The sequence below is a fragment of the Rana temporaria genome, chromosome 9 (assembly GCF_905171775.1).
Source record: "Rana temporaria chromosome 9, aRanTem1.1, whole genome shotgun sequence".
NCBI classification, from domain to species: Eukaryota; Metazoa; Chordata; class Amphibia; order Anura; family Ranidae; genus Rana; species Rana temporaria.
The window spans coordinates 113,819,912-113,841,472 of NC_053497.1; the positions used below are offsets into that span (position 1 = coordinate 113,819,912).

A 21,561-nucleotide genomic window follows, 5' to 3' on the forward strand; every position below is an offset into this window, starting at 1 on the left:
AAAAAGGAGAAGAGGGGAGAAGACGACAGAAGACCGGGCCCTCGCTGGTAAAAGAGCTGCAAGAAGACAGCAGAGAAGCCCGGCAGAAGGAAAAAGGAGAAGAGGGGAGAAGACGACAGAAGACCGGGGCCCCTGCTAGTAAAAGAGCTTAAAGAAGAAAGCGGGGCCCCGGCAGAACGCCCCCCGAAAGACCGGAGAAGTCAGAAGGAGACCCCGGAGCTGACTAATAAATTACTTTAAAAACCTGTGTAGTGTGTTTGTTTTTTTTTTTTTTTTTTACATTTTTTCCCCTCCAGGTGAATGGGTAGGGGTACCTAGGGTGGGGGGGCCCGGGATCTGGTGGCCCCCTTATTAAAGGGGGTTCTTGGATTCCGATAAGCTCCCCGCCCGCAGCCCCCACAACCAACGGCCAGGCTTGTCGGGAAGAGGCCCTATCCTCATCAACATGGGGACAGGGTGTTTTGGGGTGGGGGGGCCGCAGGGGACCCCACGCCATTTTTCCGGGCGTACAGGGGTTCCCCTTAAAATCCATAGCAGACCCAAGCGCCTGGTATGCCCTTGGAGGGGGAACACATGCCGGTTTTTTATTTGAAATTTGGCGTGGAGTTCCCCCTCAAGATTCATACCAAACGCAGCTGACACAGTGCACTGCGGATGCCTGCGGTTATGTGCCGATAGTTGTGCCAGATTGCACCAGGACGCATTCAATTCTATTTTTTCTATTCGCACAAAACCGCAGGTAACCGCAGTGTGTGAAGGTGTCATAGAAAAGCATTGTGTGCCTCTAGCTGCGGTAAAATCCGTCGGACCATTCTCATCGGTTTTGTCCGACCGTGTGTACGGGGCGTTAGAGGTGCTTCTCTTCTCTTTTATACCCTGTAAAAAAAATGCTTTGATATACAAGTGCTTTGAATTGCAAGCATGTTTCTGGAATGAATTATGCTCGCAAACCAAGGTTTTACTGTATTTTTTATATATTGTTATTTGAGTATTTTGATTAACCGTTTTTATTTTACCTTTTTAAATAACCAAAGGCTGTATTTTGCTACAAGAACAGGTTTGAAATAGTTGGAAGAAGCTTCCATAACCCTTAGGAGCCATTTATGTTTGTAAACTTTTTTATTGGGTACAAAAAGATGGTACAAAACAAGATATTATACAGCAAGAAGAATGCAATATATAAACTTCCACTGCACACTTAACCTCTAACAACCACTTTGCCTTCTTCATTGACTAAAAAATGTGGTACTGTATGTTAAAATGCAAAGTTATGACAATTTTCAGTATTGTTCATTTCTCTGCCTGGGTACTACATTCCATATTATTAAGTTTCCTTTGGGCTGCACAGTTGCTGAGTACATTAAAAGGCCTCCAGGCGTTAATATCGATTCAAGATTATAAGCATTTCAAATAGGGTGGAAAATAAACGGCTATGTAGAATGAGTTTTACAGAGGTTTGCTTGTACAATAATTGCAGACAGGTAAGCTCCTGGTCAATATTTAACACACTAGGGATATTATAATGTGCTAATAAAGGTAAAGGGTGAACTGCAAAGTGCAGAAAACTTTGGTATAGATAGTTAGAAGGCAGCATGGGAAATTTCATAAGGTCTGCATGAGAGATGGGGTGCAAAAAAGAAAATGCTTTATGAGGCTGGCATGTTCCTTGTTAGTGCTAAATTTTTTACCAGAATGGTCAGTGTTCAAAAATGTAAAGTACTGTATGTAAAAGCAGTGTAGAATTAAAAATAATGCATTAAAAAATAAGTTGGTCTATTACTTTTTATATTGGGGTGTGCCATTACAAACAATGATAACTCAGAACATTTCTTATAAATCGTCTTTCATTCTGTGTGTTTTTGATAAATGGTTAGATCCAATTACTGAAAAAAAAAATGTATACTTATCATTGGCTTCATTGACTCCAAACAAGCATGCAGCTAGAAATGTCAAGATACCTGACTTGCTTGCTTGTTCAGTAACAGTTCAGGGAATAGGGAAGGATGATGATAGCCCAAAAGCCTGCGACTTAACAGGAATAGGGGAAGATAATCATGGTCAGGTCAGAAAATACTCTGAAATGACATGCTCCTTTTAAAAGGGGTTGTAAAGGTTTTTTTTTTTTTTTCTAAATAGGTTCCTTTAAGCTAGTGCATTGTTGGTTCACTTACCCTTTCCTTCGATTTCCCTTCTAAATGTTATTTTTTCTTTATCTGAATTTCTCACTTCCTGTTCCTCCTCAGTAAGATGTTCTGGCTGACTAACCCCCAGCCAGAACAGCTCGAATGATGGGGGCAAGCTTACTGAGGAGAAACAAAGTGAGAAATTCAGACAAAGGGAAAAAAACATTTAGAAGGGACATGGAAGGAAAAGGTAAGCGAACCAACAATGCACAAGCTTAAAGGAACCCATTTAGAAAATAAAAAACAAACCTTTACATCCCCTTTAAATGCCTCTCTGAGTACTATTCTTTATTGTCCAGAGATATAAGGCATAAACAAACATACATTTTATTTTTTTATATATATATTTATTGGGGACCCCTTTCCTTCAACAGTCATGGACACCTCTTAATATCTGAGCCTCCTCTACAGGCATCTGTGCACCTGATACATTGGAAAGATTTACTAAAACTGATGCACACAGAATCTGGTGTAGTTGTGCATAGTAACCAATCAGCTTCCAGGTTTTATTGTCAAAGCTTGATTGAACAAGCTGAAGCTGGAAGCTGATTGGTTACTATGCACAGCTGCACCAGATTCTGTGTGTACCAATTTTAGTAAATCTCACTCATTGTGAACTATAACAACTCCAGGTTATTTTTTTTCTCAGCAGTCATTTACGATTGAGACATAGATAACAAATAGAAAATGCCCTTGAAGTTACGTTAATTGCATTCATAACAGTGGTTGGCTATTTTCTAGGTCTGATTAGAAGAAATGTTAAAATTCTGGGGTCAAATTTTTTCTGCCGCCTCAATCTTCTTTAAATAGAAATAAAAATGGGTCACATGTAGCGTGTATACTGGGGATGCCCAATAGACCTCCTTGCATCACTTCACTGGTGCCATCAGTCATCCACACACAAGGACAAATTGAGAAAGGTGTCGGGGAGCTGCTAACTCGCCCGCTCTCAGGAAACAAAGTGCAGTTATTCAGTTGTATTTACTGATCTTAACAAATACAGGTATTCAGGGTATTTTTTTTTACAAATACACGAGAGGTATTTAAAGTGGGATCCCCCTTTAAATTCACCCAGTGCTGTTTAACTCCTGGCATAATGATCCTGTGCTGTGTGTAAGTCCTGCTCATCCTCCCACCCCCTCCAGAGGTTGGATAGCTGTCTCTGGCTCTAGTCTCATTGTGTCATTGCTGTGCTGCATGAAACTGCAAGAGAACTGCTGGCAGAGGAGAAGGGGGTCTGGTCTGGGGAAATGGGCTCCTGGTTTCCCTGCCTTTGCATCCTGTTACCCTAATGTAAGAAGGGGGTGTCCAGGGCTAGCATGCATGGGGGGGTTCTGTCTACTCCTTGCTTGGGGGAATGTGTGTTTGCAGGCAAAGTTGGTTACATCCTTTCTCTTTCCTTGCAGGCTGGCACCTGACAAGACTGGAGTCATCCTAGACATCAGCACCCTGAAAATGAATGAGCTGGAGACGGAGGTGCCACCCTTGCCCCCCAGGTACCGCTTCAGAGATCTGCTCCTGGGGGACCAGAGCTTCCAGAACGATGACAGGTAAGAGAGGCTGCTGTGTGCAGGAGATGGGGAGCTCTCCTTGGTGCTGAAGCTGCAATGTGCTCTGTATACACTTCTGTGCTGGAGGAGGGCGCTTCTACCTTCTTTATGTTTCCTATGTATCATGATATACTCCGCTTCTATACCAGACCACATACACACCATCAGCTTCTATACCAGACCACATACACACCATCAGCTTCTATACCAGACCATATACACACCATCAGCTTCTATACCAGACCACATACACACCATCAGCTTCTATACCAGACCACATACACACCATCAGCTTCTATACCAGACCACATACACACCATCAGCTTCTATACCAGACCACATACACACCATCAGCTTCTATACCAGACCATATACACACCATCAGCTTCTATACCAGACCACATACACACAATTCAACCCATCAGCCTGCACACCTGGGTTAGAAAGTTCAGTGTATAACGTGTGTGTATGTATATCTATATACAAACACCTATATATTTATCTACAGTGTACATATATATATATATATATATATATATATATATATATATATATATATATATATATATATATATATATATATATATATAACATTTATTTTTAGTTTTTATTTAACAATTTTTTGTCTTCCATGGTCAACATTTTGGTCACTTTTCAAGACTTTTCTCTGCTCGCTCTCTCAATCTCACTTTCCTGTCCACGACGCATCACTGCTAAATATTTTTAGAATTTACCTACACACTAGGTACAATGTTTACATGGTATTTCCTCACACATGCATAGGAAAATTGATTTTCTTTATGACTTTAAACATAAAGTAGCTTGTTGGAAAAGTTGTAATTTTTTTATTTATGTATTTTATACCAAAGAGTCTTTTTGCTGGTAAAGGTGGTTGGTTTTTTATTTTTAGGTATTTTACTATTTTTTTTCTCTTGCATTTTTGTATTTGATTGTATGTGATTTTATTTTTACGAATTATGTTTTGCAGAATGCTTTTTTTTTTTTTTCCTGCTCAAACTTATACCAGATGGTGCATGCATTTGGAACATATTTTACATTGCTTTCCGGCTGCCCATTGTTGAATCTTACTGACTCTGAGTTTGCATAATCTCCTTTGTTTTTTTTTATGGCACGCGTTGTTCTGTGAACTGCAGAATTTTCCTTAAATTGTAGACGGCAGTGTTTTTTTAGCGTTCTAAGGTTTTATACATGTTTGTGGAAAGGTGCTTCATGTTGCAGTTTACTGTTTCCTTGTAAAGTTTTTACAACTGTGTTTTGGATGTTGTTAGAAATGTTGTGATTGCTATTTGATATTTCAGATGCTTAGCTCTTGAGGGGTTTATACAGGCACACATAGGACAAAGCCAAATGTGTAATAACGCATAGAAACCAATCAGAACTCTCCTTTTGATTGTCTGACTTAAAAGTGGAACTAAATTCCTGAAAATACTCACCTCTGCCTTCCAGCAATATAACAGTAACATTGTGTGCCAGCTGCTGTCATCTTCTCTCTGGGCTACTTTTGGGTGCTGTTTTTTTTTTCCGTGATTGGCTGGCATCATTCCACGCATGCGCACAGGAGTTAATCATTCTGGCACTGCCAGAGTGTACCAGGAATGCATGCTGAGCTACGCATGCACAGCTTGGTGTCTATTCAATAATAGACTGTGAGAAGGCAAGTAAGTGTACTGTATGTTGTTGTAGAAGAAATTAGTGGTGGCCGTCCCCCCCCCTTCTCAATTTACGGGCGGCACCCCCCCCCCCCCCCCGTTCTCTGCTCCAGGGGGCCCATGCCTGAAGCTGTGTAAGGGGCCCCACAATTCCTGATGGCGGCCTCCCTGCTGACGATGCTGCTTTCCAAGGGTTCATTACTCCTCCCATTCAGAGTGGAGACATCCTATGACAGGAAGTGTGGTACTGGCAGGATCACCAGGTTAACATAAATTAAAAAAAGGCTAAAATAAAAAGAAAATGAATGCAGCACATTTAAAGTGAAAGTTTAATCTGTCAATCAACATATTACCTATTTTTAATCCTTATGCTGCTCTTTTAGTAATAAATGGGAAAGTATATTATATTTACCTGTTTTAAATAGATTTTTTCAAAAACAAATGACATCACTCATAATATACTGCAAGGTCAGCGGCTTTCCGGACAAACTAGTCCCATGAAACTCCCAGGCACAACCAAGTACCGCCCTTACCGTTTCCAACAAATATATAAACGTGCGGAAACTTTTTGAAGTCCCCTCGTACTAGTATCTACAAAATATATCACGGAGACATGGATGGATAGGTGGGTTTGCTTTCAATATAAGGAATTAATTAAATTAGTGTTTTTGGCGTGTGGAGCTCAGATGCAGTGTAGTTTTGCTTTACAGCTTAATAAGCTGCAATATTTTAGATTTTATGATTTTGGGGTTAGTAATGCTTTAACTCTTGGCAAACCTGAATTTTCATATTTTTGCTGTGGATCGTAAAGGAGGGAGACCCCATGCAGTGGTAATGGGTCTCAGCTAGGCTGGCTCACGCTTATCCTGGCAGTAGTGACAGATGTTCTCGGAATTGTGGTCAACGTGAGGACGTCCTACATGTATGGTGGTCTTGCCCACGCTTGATGAGCTTCTGGTCCTGAGTCTTTGGCCTACTGTGGACATTATTTCATATGACAATCCGAAAGGATGCCCATCTGACTCTCTTATGTTGCCTTATACCAGGCTGGTTCTCCTACATTGCCCTATACCAGGCCTCTTTGCACCCCAGCAGAAATTGGCCACATACCTTTTTATCTCCTCCAAGAGAGCCATTGCCCAGGCATGGAAGACTCCGTCTATTGCTTTCCAGGGAGTGAAAACCAGAATGACTGCTCTAATCTATTTTTTCTCAGTTTCTCCCCGATATCTTTCTGGGGATTTGGTTGGTGTGGCTTCCTTGAACCTTAAGCCCTGTACACACAGGCCAGAATCTCGTCAGGAAAAATACGTTGTTTTTCCTGACAAGATTCTTGGCAAGATTCTCTTGCCGGCCGAGTGTACACACACTCCATTCAAAAAGAACCACCGTTCTTTTGAATGGCACAATCGCAATGAGTACAAAGAGCATGCACTCGTCACATTCGATGCCATTGCCGCCATCTTGCTTCACCCTACCTATTCCTTGGAAGCTACCGCGCATGTGTCAGTCATTTCGAGCATGCGCGGGTTTCCACGGCGACAGGTAAGTATACAGGCCCAGATTCTCGTAGATGGGCGTAACGTATCTGATTAACGTTACGCCGCCGCAAGTTTTTCAGGCAAGTGCTTTATTCACAAAGCACTTGCGTGTAAAGTTGCGGCGGTGTAACGTAAATCACCCGGCGGAATTCAAATTCGGCGGGTAGGGGGCGTGTAGCATTTAAATGAAGCGCGGTCCCGCGCCGAACGAACTACGCATGCGCTGTCTGTAAAATATCCCAGGGTGCATTGCTCCAAATGACGTCGCAAGGACGTAACTTTTCAAATTTCGACGCGGGAACGACGGCCATACTTAACATTGGTTGCGCCTCATATACCCAGGGCCAACTTTACATTCGGGAATTTGCGTATCTAGCTAATTTGCATACTCGACGGGGAAAACGACGGAAGCGCCACCTAGCGGACAAAAAAAATTGCATTTAAGATCCGACGGCGTAAGAGACTTACGCCTGTCGGATCTAATGGATATCTATGCGTAACTGATTCTAAGAATCAGTCGCATAGATACGACGGCCCAGATTAGGACTTATGACGGCGTACATGGCGCTGTGCCGTCTTAAGCCCTTTGAGAATCTGGGCCACAGACACTCTGGTTTCTCGGCAGGAAAACACTGACGAGAATCACAACGAGAAAATAGAGAGCAGGTTCTCTATTTTTCTCGTCGAGATTCTGGGCAGTTTTCTTGACGAGAAACCTCAAAGCCTTCGTACACACGCACGGTTTTCTCGGCAAGAAAGCTCTGCCAGCAGTTTCCTTGCTGGTTCTTGCCGAGAACACCGTGCGTGTGCAAGAGGCTTTACCCTTTGCACTGCTTCTCATAAAAAGTCCTTGTCACTTCTGAGCCTTTCCTGAGTTTGTCCAGCTGTGTTTGCATTATCTGTACACATGGAGGCTATTTTATTATCTGATCTCTCTCAGTGATAAATAGATTGAACATTGACTAAAGCACATCATTTGCAGAGCCTTGGTTTATTTTTTGTCTGCTGCCTTTTTTAAAACAGATTGCCACCTAAAATATCTAAGAGTCTTCACCTTTATGAGATGTTTTATTGATATAATTATATAATGTGCTGTTTTCAAGTCATTATGCAATTAGCGGCTTGTTTACCAACAGCACTGCGTATGTTTGAGCAGGGTAAGTAATATTTTGATTACCTTAATCATGCAAAACAGACCTCCGAAACCAGATGAAGTTCTGGAAAAACGATGGTCTGTAAAGAAATGACATTTCCTGATTCTGGTGGATGCAGAATACGTCTGGTCTGGTGTTTAGGGCACTGTGTGCTATGTACTGTGAATATTATTACAAATGACCTATACATATACTGTATATACCCAAACCTGAACCTGAACTTCTTAAAGTTATACTTTGGAAGGTATAAAAAATGTTCATTTACCATGTTTCCCCGAAAATAAGCCCAGGTCTTATATTAATTTTGGCAACAAAAGACATAGTAGGGCTTATTTTCGGGGTAGGTCTTACCATGTAATGTGCTGTCTCCTCTCCCCCTCTCCCTCCCTGCCTGTCAGGAATCCCCAGTGTGAACTGAGTTAAAATGCTTGTAAAATCTTATAATCCACTCTATTACAGTATTGTATAATGTACAATGTGTGTGTTTCTGTAATATAATTGTGCCAAATACCTTCTTTATAGCGCCGCTCTACACTTCTGTGACCCGCCGGAGCTCTCATCCCCACATTTATATTACAGAAACACACACATTGTACGTTATATAATACTGTAATAGATTGGATTATAGGATTTTAAAAGCATTTTAAACTAGGTCTTATTTTTGGGGTAGGGCTTATATTGCAACCCTCCTGGAAAATAACGCTAGGCCTTATTTTTGGGGTAGGTCTTATTTTCAGGGAAACGGGGTATGTATTCATTCAAAGCAAACAATGAAATGAAGCTTACATAGAGCAAGCATACGTGTCTGAATTCTTTCTTCGTATTTGCCTCCTGTAAATCAGCTGTCAGACCGGGGCAATCGGCTGTATTGCTTTGCACAGAGCTGTTAGTCTAATAGCCCGTACACACGAGCCGAAAATCGGACAAGAAAAATACAGCTTTCGACGCGATCGCACGATAATCGGATCGTTGGTACAGATCTTTCAAGAGCCGATCATGACAGTTCATCCGATATTATTTTATCGGACATGCACGAACATTTTTATTGTATGATACCAGATGGTACGATTTTCGTTTAGTCAGTATAGTTGTCGTCCGAAAATATACTACATATACACTACACATGACATCACTTCCGTTTTTTTTATCCTGTCGTATGAAAATTTTCGTAACTTTAGTTAACTCTTCAGGTTCGATATATGACTAGCATTCAAAAAAACATTTTGCGATTTTCGGATTGTGTGTACGGGGCATAACTCTGAACATACTTACAGAAGGGGAGATCACTTACTGCTGCTGCTCTTTTAAGGTCTGTGCCAATGGGATTTTGTTCACATCAAACAGGTTTTGTGTTCCCATGCAAATGTAAGGGAATGTAAAACCAGCTTAAAGGGTAATTCCACTTTTGAAAAAAAAAAAACAGCAAATAAAAAAAAAATGTATCTAGCATATATGTAGCCAAGTCCCGGGCCTCATGGTGACCTCCAGAGTTGGGAACAGCTGATATCCTTCTATGCAGAGTGGTTTACGAGGCATGGTGGGTGTGATGCAAGATAGATTCATGGGCGTCAGACACTTTTTGAATGCAAAGATTTATTTTCTCTTGACCAGAACTGTGGGAGAGAGGGTTAGGGCCAGGACACCCTTTAGTAGTTGCAATGTTAATTAGCAGACTGCAAGACTTCTATAGGTAGACAGCCATGCAGGGAAAGGCACCCAGCCAGACACCACATCTGCATGTGTAGACACGCTGTCTCCTATGGCAAGAATCTTGAACAGTTTCTAACAAAGCTTGCAATTAACTTGTTGACTTCCTCCACAATCTTCTTTCTAGGTCTTCACTCAACTGAGCTCCCAGTCTATCACCTAGACCCGACGATCCACTGCCACTGGATCTCCTGAGCTCTTCCAATCTTCTTACTGAGTATCTTGCTCAAGGGTCACCCCCGCGTCCCTGCTGGGTCCCTAGCTTGGCACTCACAGATTCTCCTCAAGCGTCACCCCACTGGCCTACTTGGTCCCTGGCTTGGCACACAAGACTGCTCTGTAAGCGTCACCTTCACTGGCTGGTTCCCTGACTTGACGCCTGCTAAAGTTTCCCAATTCTTCAGCGTCCCCGGTTGGTGAGAATATTGCTCAGGTACTTGCTTAAACTACTCATTGTGGTCCCTGGTAATAAGGTGGATGGTCCCTTAGTGTCTACAGCTTCCCCTCTACATCCGACCATGATAGGTTCTCCGGCCCGTAGAACTGTTACTTTTGGTTGGACTGCAAGCCGCAGTCCCAACCCTATGCTGCTCTCTTGCTTCTGGATAGGCCCTTAGACAGCCTAGCAGCCAGATGTCCCCAGGCTCTGGCCTAGCAGCCCGGAGCAATACGACACACGTCCACCCAGACAGTGCTTCAGGTGGCACAGAAATAGAAAGCAAATAACCGCGCTTAGGAAACACTAGTATGGAAATATGTAGTAGTACTTAAAATTCGAACATAAAATAGGTAAATAATAATAAGACTGCAGCCCCCCCAAGAATGTGATCCCCTAAAGGATACAGAAATAATGGGCAATGGTGTGGGGGTGGTGGCGCTGTCTAAGTGGAGGCTGATGTTACCCAGAGGTGGTAAGAACAAACTATATGGACCTCAAACTAATAAGTGATAAATATAGTGCCTCTTATGATATGTGATATGCCAGTAATAAAAATAAAATAGCTTAGGTGTGGCTAAAACCACATGCTGTAAATACAACTTAGTGTATAACGTTGGACAAATGTAAAGTGATAACGCACAGCACAAGTGCCGAAAAATTGTTTCCAAAAAAGTAAAAAAGTAAAAAGTTGTGTCCAAAAAAGTAAAAAATCCAAGAGACTAAAGAATGTCTAAAAGTTCAGGAAAAAAATATATATAAGAAATATATATATATGAAAAGCAACAATCCGGGTGTGAACCAATATAAATAGATTAACAGCAGTCCAGAGTGATATTGGTGACAATGTGACTTTCCAAGTGGGTAAGTGGTCACAGTATGCAGTAGTGCAGTGATGCGAAGTGGGTCCGGTGCTCCCCCTCCTGGGTCCCTACTCACCAGAGGCCCTCACCCCTGCAGGGGTAAAGAGCATAGAAAATCTCCAACCGACTCAGGTCCTCGCTCTCCTAGTAAGTCCTACGATCCAGCTGGTACCAAAAAAGATCCTGGATATCCGGATTCCTCCAAGGGATGAAAAAAAAGGGTCTCATAGAGTAGTAGGTTCAGGTTCCAGTGGGTAAATTTTATTGGTACAGCCACAGGCTAATACTAGAGCAATATATACAAATGTATACAGACAAAAGAAAAAATAGTGAAAAATAAAAATAGATTTAAAAATGAAATAAAAATGAAATAAAAACGGGGGCCAGATAGAATGCTTGTGAATACAAGCAGACAGTTATCTGTGTGATAGCAAGCTTCCCAGCACAGCACAAGCTCCACAAATGAGAACCAGCGTGGGAACGGCGTGCGTTCCACCAAATGAACAGCTGGTTAGTCCAGGAAGTGCGTGCGGGCGTGCGTGTATCCGCTTTACGCACGTTTCGTTCTCTTACGTCTTCTGAAGCGGCCGCTTCAGAAGACGTAAGAGAACGAAACGTGCGTAAAGCGGATACACGCACGCCCGCACGCACTTCCTGGACTAACCAGCTGTTCATTTGGTGGAACGCACGCCGTTCCCACGCTGGTTCTCATTTGTGGAGCTTGTGCTGTGCTGGGAAGCTTGCTATCACACAGATAACTGTCTGCTTGTATTCACAAGCATTCTATCTGGCCCCCGTTTTTATTTCATTTTTATTTCATTTTTAAATCTATTTTTATTTTTCACTATTTTTTCTTTTGTCTGTATACATTTGTATATATTGCTCTAGTATTAGCCTGTGGCTGTACCAATAAAATTTACCCACTGGAACCTGAACCTACTACTCTATGAGACCCTTTTTTTTCATCCCTTGGAGGAATCCGGATATCCAGGATCTTTTTTGGTACCAGCTGGATCGTAGGACTTACTAGGAGAGCGAGGACCTGAGTCGGTTGGAGATTTTCTATGCTCTTTACCCCTGCAGGGGTGAGGGCCTCTGGTGAGTAGGGACCCAGGAGGGGGAGCACCGGACCCACTTCGCATCACTGCACTACTGCATACTGTGACCACTTACCCACTTGGAAAGTCACATTGTCACCAATATCACTCTGGACTGCTGTTAATCTATTTATATTGGTTCACACCCGGATTGTTGCTTTTCATATATATATATTTCTTATATATATTTTTTTCCTGAACTTTTAGACATTCTTTAGTCTCTTGGATTTTTTACTTTTTTGGACACAACTTTTTACTTTTTTACTTTTTTGGAAACAATTTTTCGGCACTTGTGCTGTGCGTTATCACTTTACATTTGTCCAACGTTATACACTAAGTTGTATTTACAGCATGTGGTTTTAGCCACACCTAAGCTATTTTATTTTTATTACTGGCATATCACATATCATAAGAGGCACTATATTTATCACTTATTAGTTTGAGGTCCATATAGTTTGTTCTTACCACCTCTGGGTAACATCAGCCTCCACTTAGACAGCGCCACCACCCCCACACCATTGCCCATCAGGTGGCACAGAACCCTGATCACCTGACCTCACCCAAATAGGCTCTCCCAGCAGGCAAAGGGACCCAAGAAAATCCCTGCCCGTTGGCTGAGACACCTTATTTATTCCTAATTTGTCCTTGCAATGCCCTTGTCTTATCTAATGCCACCAGGTACCCGGCCATCTAGTGACAGAAGAGAAAAGTGCAGCAACTCCAGAAATAGGGTGGAATAAATTGATCTATCAATTGGTCAAAGCAACTATACTTGGCAGGTAAATTTATCAGCAACCCTGTCTAAACATCAGGGTGCTACATATACAATTGCGACACAAGTCATATTGTAATTGAATGGTAATAAAAGTTAACATTTATTTTTCAATCTGCAGCATTGTAATTTTCTGTAAAATGCAATATGGCTACCTGGAGGCGTTCTGTACACAAATGGTATACAGTGCACCTCTCAGATATGTAATTTCCTGCTTGTGTGATTGGTTTACTGATTTTTCCAGAAGTCTGCACCAAGATACAAGTCCGATTTTGGGCATCCCCTGTAACAAATTTCATTTTTGGTGAGATACTCCCAAAGGGAAATTGGGGTTTAAAGGAATGTAGACCCTGCCATTTTCTGCATTGGAGCCCTGCAGGTGCAGCAGCTTATTGATAATTAAAAAATCACCCCTATACAGATGCACTCTACATATGGACACAGACAAACAAACAGTTATATCTTCAGAAAAAACAAATAGGTAGGACTCTGGAACAATGTTTGTTAAAATCCCTGCAATGTACATAGATTACCCAGAGGGGAATGTTTTTTTTTTTTCCTCAACAAAAGTGTAGTTACTCTTCAACTACATCCCACCCTATAGCAAAATGGTGGTGGCTCTCCCTTTCTGACTGGAATTTATAGGGGGCGCACATCGTGGCGATCGGTGGTGCAGTGTTACAAATCCGACACACCGCATCTCCGATCACGGTAAAGAGCCTATGATGTGGGCTCTTTACCATGTGATCGGCTTGTCCAATCACAGCTGATCACAGCATACCTAGGAAGTGTCAGTTATCGCATTTCTCTATTCATGCTGACAGCGCATGAGTAGAGGAGCACCAATAAGTGGCTCTGCTAACAGGGGGGATCTTCACTGATAATCAGTGCAGCCCAATCAGCGATGCCCACCAGTGATGTTACTCAATGCCCATCAGTGTTGCCAATCAGTGCCCATCAGTTTTATTTCAGTACCCATCAGTAATGCCTGTCAGTGCCTCCTCATCAGTGCGAAGAAAGTGTGCCAATCAGTGCCAGCTATCAGTGGTCATCAGTGCTGCCTATCAGGGCCCATCAGTCCCCCATCAATACAACCTCATCAGTGCACATCAGTGAAGGAGAAAACATACTTATTTCCAAAATGTTAAGCAAAAAATAAAAATCCCAGTGGTGATTAAACACCACCAAAAGAAAGCTCTATCTGTCTCAAAAAAAATTGTACATTTTTTGTTTTTGTTTAGGTACAGCGTTGCATGACATGTCATTCAAAGTGCGACAGCACTGAAAGCTTTAAATTGGCCAGTGTGGGAAGGGGGTGAAAGTGCCTGGTATTAAAATGGTAAAAAGTAAGTCCAATGAAAGCAAAAGACCTCTGCAGCATAAAAATGGTCGTTTACTGTCCAGCAGAGGCACTATAATGGCTTGGTGGCTAAAACTTATGCCTTGCAACACTTGGTTTAAATCTCAGCCAGGACACTATCTGCATGGAGTTTGTATGTTCTCCATGTGGTTTCTTGGGTTTCCTCCAGGTACTCGGGCTTCCTCCAACACCAAAGTCTAAACTGGCCCTAGTATGTGTGTACACATTTGCTATGCACATGTGCTGTCACATTCTGCTTGCAGTCCCAAGCCTAAGCAACTGAGGAGGGTTGAGGAAAGATCTGGCAATGTAGCTCAATGAAATTACAAAAAGGCTTTTACATGTATGGGACTTGGCGCCCAGAGAATTGGATACAACTGAATGGAGATATACATACTGTACATACAGTCTAATGAGCAGGCCAAGAAGCTACAGAACTCTAACAGGAGTAACTTGTTTTACTGAATAGATTTAAACATACAGTTTATGTACCTGAATTTTGATTTAAGGTCCACACCAAATTCCGACCGTCAAGAACACGGTGACGTATAACACTACGACGAGCCGAGAAAAAAGTTCAATGCTTCCGAGCATGCATCGACTTCCGAGCATGCTTAGGATTTTTCCCTGTCGGAATTGCATCCAGACGATCGGAATTTCCGACAAGAACTTTTCCCATCGGAAGATTTGAGAACCAGCTTTCACATTTTTCTTGGCGGAAATTCCGACAGAAAAATTCCGTTGGAGCCTACACACGGTCGGAATTTCTGACCAAAAGCTCACATCGGACTTTTCTTGTCGGGATTTCCGATCGTGTGTACGCAGCATAATGATTGGCATGAACAGATAAAAGAGCTTTTATCCTGTCGCTACTAAGGCTCCCAGCCAGCTCCAGTGATTGCCACCGCCAAATTCCTTGTTCATAGTTGGCAGATGTGCAGTTCTGCACTTGGGTCCTCCACTAGGCGTTTTTCTGGCAGCCTCCAACATTGGATAGGTACATCAGCTTGGAGAGGCTACAGCCATCCTAAAAAAAACACCCTTTAAACCCAGCATATTACAGATTGTTTTTATGATCTGTACTCCCAATAAAGCAGATCTAACCAGTGTAGCCAAGAATGGTTCCAGGGCTGAGCATAACAATACAAACACATTGTGTGTACCATGCTTGGGGATGGCTCAGCAGTACAAACCTAAATTAACCTACAATGCTATACTTTGTCACAGCATGGTTTCTAAATTGGCAGATTTCAGTTTTCTGTCCTTTATCTTGTATCCAAGTACTGGATACTTCAGGGCGACTGGATTCTATGGGGTTGATTTACTAAAACGGGAAAGTACAAAATTTGGTGCAGAGCAACCAATCAGCTTGCAGGTTTGTTGGTCAGCCTAATTGAACAAGCTGAAGTTAGAAGCTGATTGGCTACCATGCACTTTCAACGCCTATGTGACCATTTTAAAGGCTCAGACTACTAAAACTGATTTAGCTGTAGGTAGAGGCCAGAAAATTGAATCAAGCCCTTTTGTATTGCATTGGGAATCCATCACCATCATTTCTGCATTTGAGCATCGAGCTCCACAGAGCAGCTGTAGTTTTTTTTTTTTTTTTTTGGAGTCTTGCCGTCTCTTACTGAAACATTGCAGGCTGGTCTTGCCACTTGAATACCAGAAGATAATGAGGGAACCAACCTAGCAGAATCCAAACAAAAGTAAAATATCTGTTTCAGGTGAACAGTCTCTGTAACTGAAATTGGTGTTTTGGAGGGTAAAGGGTTACTAATCCACACACTACAAACATGTCTTTGCGTGCTGGCAGTGTTACTATTTATAAGCGGTAAATTTGGCGTGGTTTACTACACACGCAACTGTGTATATTTCTCATGTTTTTCAAATAACAGAGAGATGAGCAATTCCATGCATCAGGGTAAGAAAGAACAGCTTTAATATTAAGAAGCTGTGTTGAAAAAAAAAATGAGGGTCATCTAAAACATAATGTACAATTTTTGCATCAGGCGAAGAATACAGAAATTATTTGTGGTTGATTTGAGCACTATGATTAGATTAATGTCCATCTTTTCCAGGATTATAAAATAACTATAGCTAGATTCACGTAGGGTTACACCGGCGTATCAGTAGATACGCCGTCGTAACTCTGAATCTACGCCGTCGTAAATTTAAGCGTATTCTGGAAACCAGATACGCTTAAATTAGGCTAATATACGAGCGGCGTAAGTCTCCTACGCCGTCGTATTTTAGGGTACATATTTACGTTGGCCGCTAGGTGGCGCTTTCGTTAAGTTCGGTGTAGAATATGCAAATGACTAGATACGCCGATTTACGAACATACGCGCGCCCGTCGCAGTAAAGATACGCCGTTTCCGTAAGAGGTACGCCGGCGTAAAGATAAAGCTGCCCCCTAGGTGGCCTAGGCAATGTTAAGTATGGCCGTCGTTCCCGCGTTGAAATTTGAAAATTTTACGTTGTTTGCGTAAGTCGTCTGTGAATGGGGCTGGCCGTAATTTACGTTCACGTCGAAACCAATACGTCCTTGCGGCGTACTTTGGAGCAATGCACACTTGGATATGTACACAGACGGCGCATGCGGCGTTCGTAAAAAACGTCAATCACGTCGGGTCACCAATCATTTACATAAAACACGCCCCCCTCCTCCTCATTTGAATTAGGCGCGCTTACGCCGGCCCCATTTACGCTACGCCGCCGTAACTTAGGAGGCAAGTGCTTCGTGAATACAGCACTTGCCTCTCTGACTTACGGCGGCGTAGCGTAAATACGATACGCTACGCCGCCTGAAAAATGCGCCCATCTACCTGAATCCAGCTACTAGTCAGGAAAGAGCATTTGTAAGAATCTGAAGCTTCGCCTTTAAGTTGGTATTCTAGTGTAGCCTTACAGTGGGTGACCGCGATATTGCGTCAATCTCGCTCCCTTTCTCGGCGAGATTGACCACCTGCGAGCCTCATCGCGGGAGCCAGCGCCGAGCTGGCTTGCCGCGATAGAGACAAAGCCGTCATAGAAGCGACGGGTCTGGTATGGGTTGTAGGGAGACCCCCCTACGCCGAAAAACCGACGTAGGGGGTCCCCCTACAATCCATACCAGACCCGTATCCAAAGCACGCTACCCGGCCGGCCAGGAAGGGAGTGGGGATGAGCGAGCGCCCCCCCTCCTGAGCCGTACCAGGCTACATGCCCTCAACATGCGGGGGGGTCGGGTGCTCTGGGGCAGGGGGCGCACTGCGGGGCCCCCCACCCCAGAGTACCCTGTCCCCATGTTGATGAGGACAGGGCCCCTTCCCGACAACCCTGGCCGTTGGTTGTCGGGGTATGCGGGAGGGAGGTTTTTCGGAATCTGGGAGCCCCCTTTAATAAGGAAGCCCCCAGATACCGGCCCCCCACCCTAAGTGAATGAGTATGGGGTACATCGTACCCCTACCCATTCACCTGCAAGCAAAGTGGTATAAACACAAATAAACAACACAGGGTATTAAAATATTTTATTAGTCTGCTCCGGAGGCCCCCCCTGTCTTCTTTAGCTCTTTTAGCAGGGGAGGCTTCTTCTTCCGCTCTCCGGGGGGGGGGGGGTCGTCTGCTCTCCGGGGGTCTTCTCCGCTTTCCGGGGGTCTTCTCCTGCTTTCCAGGGGTCTTCGTGGCTCTGGGGGGGTCTTCTTCTATGTTCGCCGCTCTCCGCTCTCCACTCTTGACTCGGCGCACCCCGGTTCTTCCTCCCGCTGTCCGGTGCCTTCTCCTTCAGGGCTGGCCGCCGCTATCATAGCGGCGGCCAGTCCGCTCTTCTGTGACGTCTTCTTCTTCTTCCTCTCTTCTCTTCTTCAGCCTTCTCCCGATGTTGACACGCCGGCTCTTCTCGCTGCAATGACAGGTGCGCGGCTTGCATCGGACTTATATAGGCCTCACAGTCCCATCATGCATCGGTACCTACCCACGTGGGTAGGTACCACGTGGGTAGGTACCGGAGCATGATGGGACTGTGAGGCCTATATAAGTCCGATGCAAGCCGCGCACCCGTCATTTTAGCAAGAAGAGCCGGCGTGTCAACATCGGGAGAAGGAGGAAGGAGAAGAAGAAGAAGAAGAAGACGTCACAGAAGAGTGGACTGGCCGCCGCTATGATAGCGGCGGCCAGCCCTGAAGGAGAAGGCACCGGACAGTGGGAGGAAGAACCGAGGTGCGCCAAGTCAACAGCGGAGAGCGGCGAACATAGAAGAAGACCCCCCAGAGCGGAGAAGACCCCCGGAAAGCAGGAGAAGACCCACGGAGAGCAGAAGACCCCCCCGGAGAGCGGAAGAAGAAGCCTCCCCTGCTAAAAGAGCTAAAGAAGACGGGGGGCCTCTGGAGCAGGCTAATAAAATATTTTAATACCCTGTGTTGTTTATTTGTGTTTATACCACTTTGCTTGCAGGTGAATGGGTAGGGGTACGATGTACCCCATACTCATTCACTTAGGGTGGGGGGCCGGTATCTGGGGGCCCCCTTATTAAAGGGGGCTCCCAGATTCCGATAAGCCTCCCGCCCGCATACCCCGACAACCAACGGCCAGGGTTGTCGGGAAGGGGCCCTGTCCTCATCAACATGGGGACAGGGTGCTCTGGGGTGGGGGGGCCCGGCAGTGCGCCCCCCTGCCCCAGAGCACCCGACCCCCCCCATGTTGAGGGCATGCGGCCTGGTACGGCTCAGGAGGGGGGGCGCTTGCTCGTCCCCACTCCCTTCCTGGCCGGCCAGGTAGCGTGCTTTGGATACGGGTCTGGTATGGATTGTAGGGGGACCCCCTACGTCGGTTTTGCGGCGTAGGGGGGTCTCCCTACAACCCATACCAGACCCAAGGGCCTGGTATGCTCCTGGGGGGGGGAACCCATGCCGGTTTTTTATTTAAAATTTGGCGTGGAGTTCTCCCTCTCAGGAATGCATACCAAATGCCGACGCTAGAATTGGCGGGAATCCGAGTCGGATCCCCGTCGTTTCTATGACGCGCACGTTGTAATGTGCTTTGTCTATTACAGCGAGTGAGGGATGTCGGCGAGATATAGGCACCATGTCGCCGAGAATCAGCGCGATGCTGTCGTGCTAATAACACAATATCACAGTCACCCACTGTACCTCTCCAGAATGTGTGTGTGTGTGTGTGTGTGTGTGTTGTTATTCCCTTGTATTCTCTCCTTGTCAAAACAGACATGTCAGGCTGCAAGGACCCTATGGGGGATAACCTTTCTCCTGCCTGAGCTCAGGGCTGACATACTCTCATGTCTGTTGAAGGAGGGCTACGCTTTCAATTAACAAACCTTTAAGATTTTTTTTCTTGTACACTGCACTGCACATTTGTGATATCACTGTTTGGAATGGCTGTCATCTGTGTTGATGTCAGGCAGGCAAGACAATAAGTTCTCTGGTGGACTTACAGTCTGAAGCTCAACCCAACACTGCTCTGACAAGGAGGGAATACACCTATTAAAAAACCAAGCAGCTCCACATAGGTTAAAATATACTATTATAACTATGGCTTAGTCTCAGGGCTGTCTTAATACATGGGCACACATGGGCAATGCCCAGGGGCCCCATGATCAGGGCCAGGCACTGTGTTGGGGGTGCACTGGCGATTTGGCCACTCTTCTTTTACAGGAGTAACTGCAATGTCTCTCCTGTCAGAAGGAGCAGAAGCTGCTGGAGAGAGGATTCAGCATTCTCTTCCCTCCTGCAGGGGGCAGAAGTGTGACATCACCTCAGTCTCAGCATGGGAGAGGAAGGAGGAGCTACCTTCATTGCAGGTGGGAAAAGCATTTGTGATCGGATAGTACAAGGGGGCACAACTCTGATATAAGGGGCGCTGTTATGGGGACACCTGATGTATGGGCACACCTGGTGTAGGCTGGTAGGGGCCCCAGTGCATTACTCTGCCTAGGGGCCCATGATGCGCTTAAGATGGCACTCCTTAGCCTAAACAAGTTTATTTTTTAAACTTTGGATAACAGAAACAGTTTGATCTCCTGTCGGGTTTCTCACTATTGTCACTGTCTCTGGTGAAATGACCTGAAAGACCAGTGTCTCCAATGATATACATGCAACGGGCATTCACAAATTAAACTTGCAACATTTAGGATTTACATTTTTTTTTAAACAATGGCTTGTCCCTATAAAGGAGATTTTACCTAATTTCCTGTCCCTGTGACACAATATGATGTGACAGTGATAAAAAGTGAGATGGAATGGAGACAGGTGGCAATAAAAACCTGACAGAGGTCCAATCCCTTTTCCTGCCCATCCAAAACTAAAAGGAAAACATATTTGAGATGTTTCTGAAGATAATAAACAAATCATCTCTGATAAATAAATATACATTCTGTTTTAAAAAATGACTAAATACAACCTAAAATGCAGTATTTCACCTAATACCCTAACTAACTTTGTGAACTCGACCCCAACTATTCCATCTTGTTTGATTACACAGTATCCACACAGCAGAGCAGAACCAGCTTAGATTTCTGATCTAGCCAGCTATACAGAAAGTGGCTGCCAGCAGGCAAATCACTCAGCATATGTTTCTGTTAGTTAAAGAAATAAAAGCCCTTAACAGATTGATGTTTTGTAAAATTATACTGCAATATAAACATTTAAATACATTTACTTTATATGTTCTGCCCGGAGTCCAATACCCTGAAAAATACAACATCGTTATCTACTTCCTTCAGTACACACCACAGATTGACTGCACAGCAAAGAAGTTACTGAAATTCTGTTAAATGACAAATCCCCCTACAGTGCATTATGTTGAATAGTATTACTGTGCTGGACCTGTTACAGAGCAGTATGGTATATAGTAATACTGTGCTGGAAATGTTACAGAGCATTATGTTGTATTGCAATACTGTGCTGCATTCGTTACAGTGCATTATGTTGCATATTAATATTGTGCTGCACCTGTTAGAGCATTACGTTGTATAGTAATACTGTGCTGCACCTGTTACAGAGCATTATGTTATATGGCAATCCTATGCTGCACCTGTTACAAAGCATTAAGTTGCATAGTAATACTGTGCTGCACCTGTTACAGAGCATTATGTTGAATATACTGTGCTGCACCTGTTACAGAGCATTATGTTGAATATACTGTGCTGCACCTGTTACAGAGCATTACATTGTCTAGTAATACTGTGCTGCACCTGTTACAGAGCATTACATTGTCTAGTAATACTGTGCTGCAC

The 21,561-nt window shown here is 44.0% G+C and overlaps 1 protein-coding gene across 2 annotated transcripts in view; it reads left to right on the top strand.

The window, feature by feature from the left end:
- Positions 1 to 21,561, top strand: part of KCNT1 (potassium sodium-activated channel subfamily T member 1) — a 409,716-nt gene that overhangs the window by 22,468 nt on the left and 365,687 nt on the right. For both annotated transcript variants that reach the window (XM_040324182.1, XM_040324185.1), the window contains exon 2: positions 3,590 to 3,733. In XM_040324182.1, the coding sequence (XP_040180116.1) occupies positions 3,590 to 3,733 (144 nt within the window). The remainder of the gene's footprint in view (positions 1 to 3,589; positions 3,734 to 21,561) is intronic.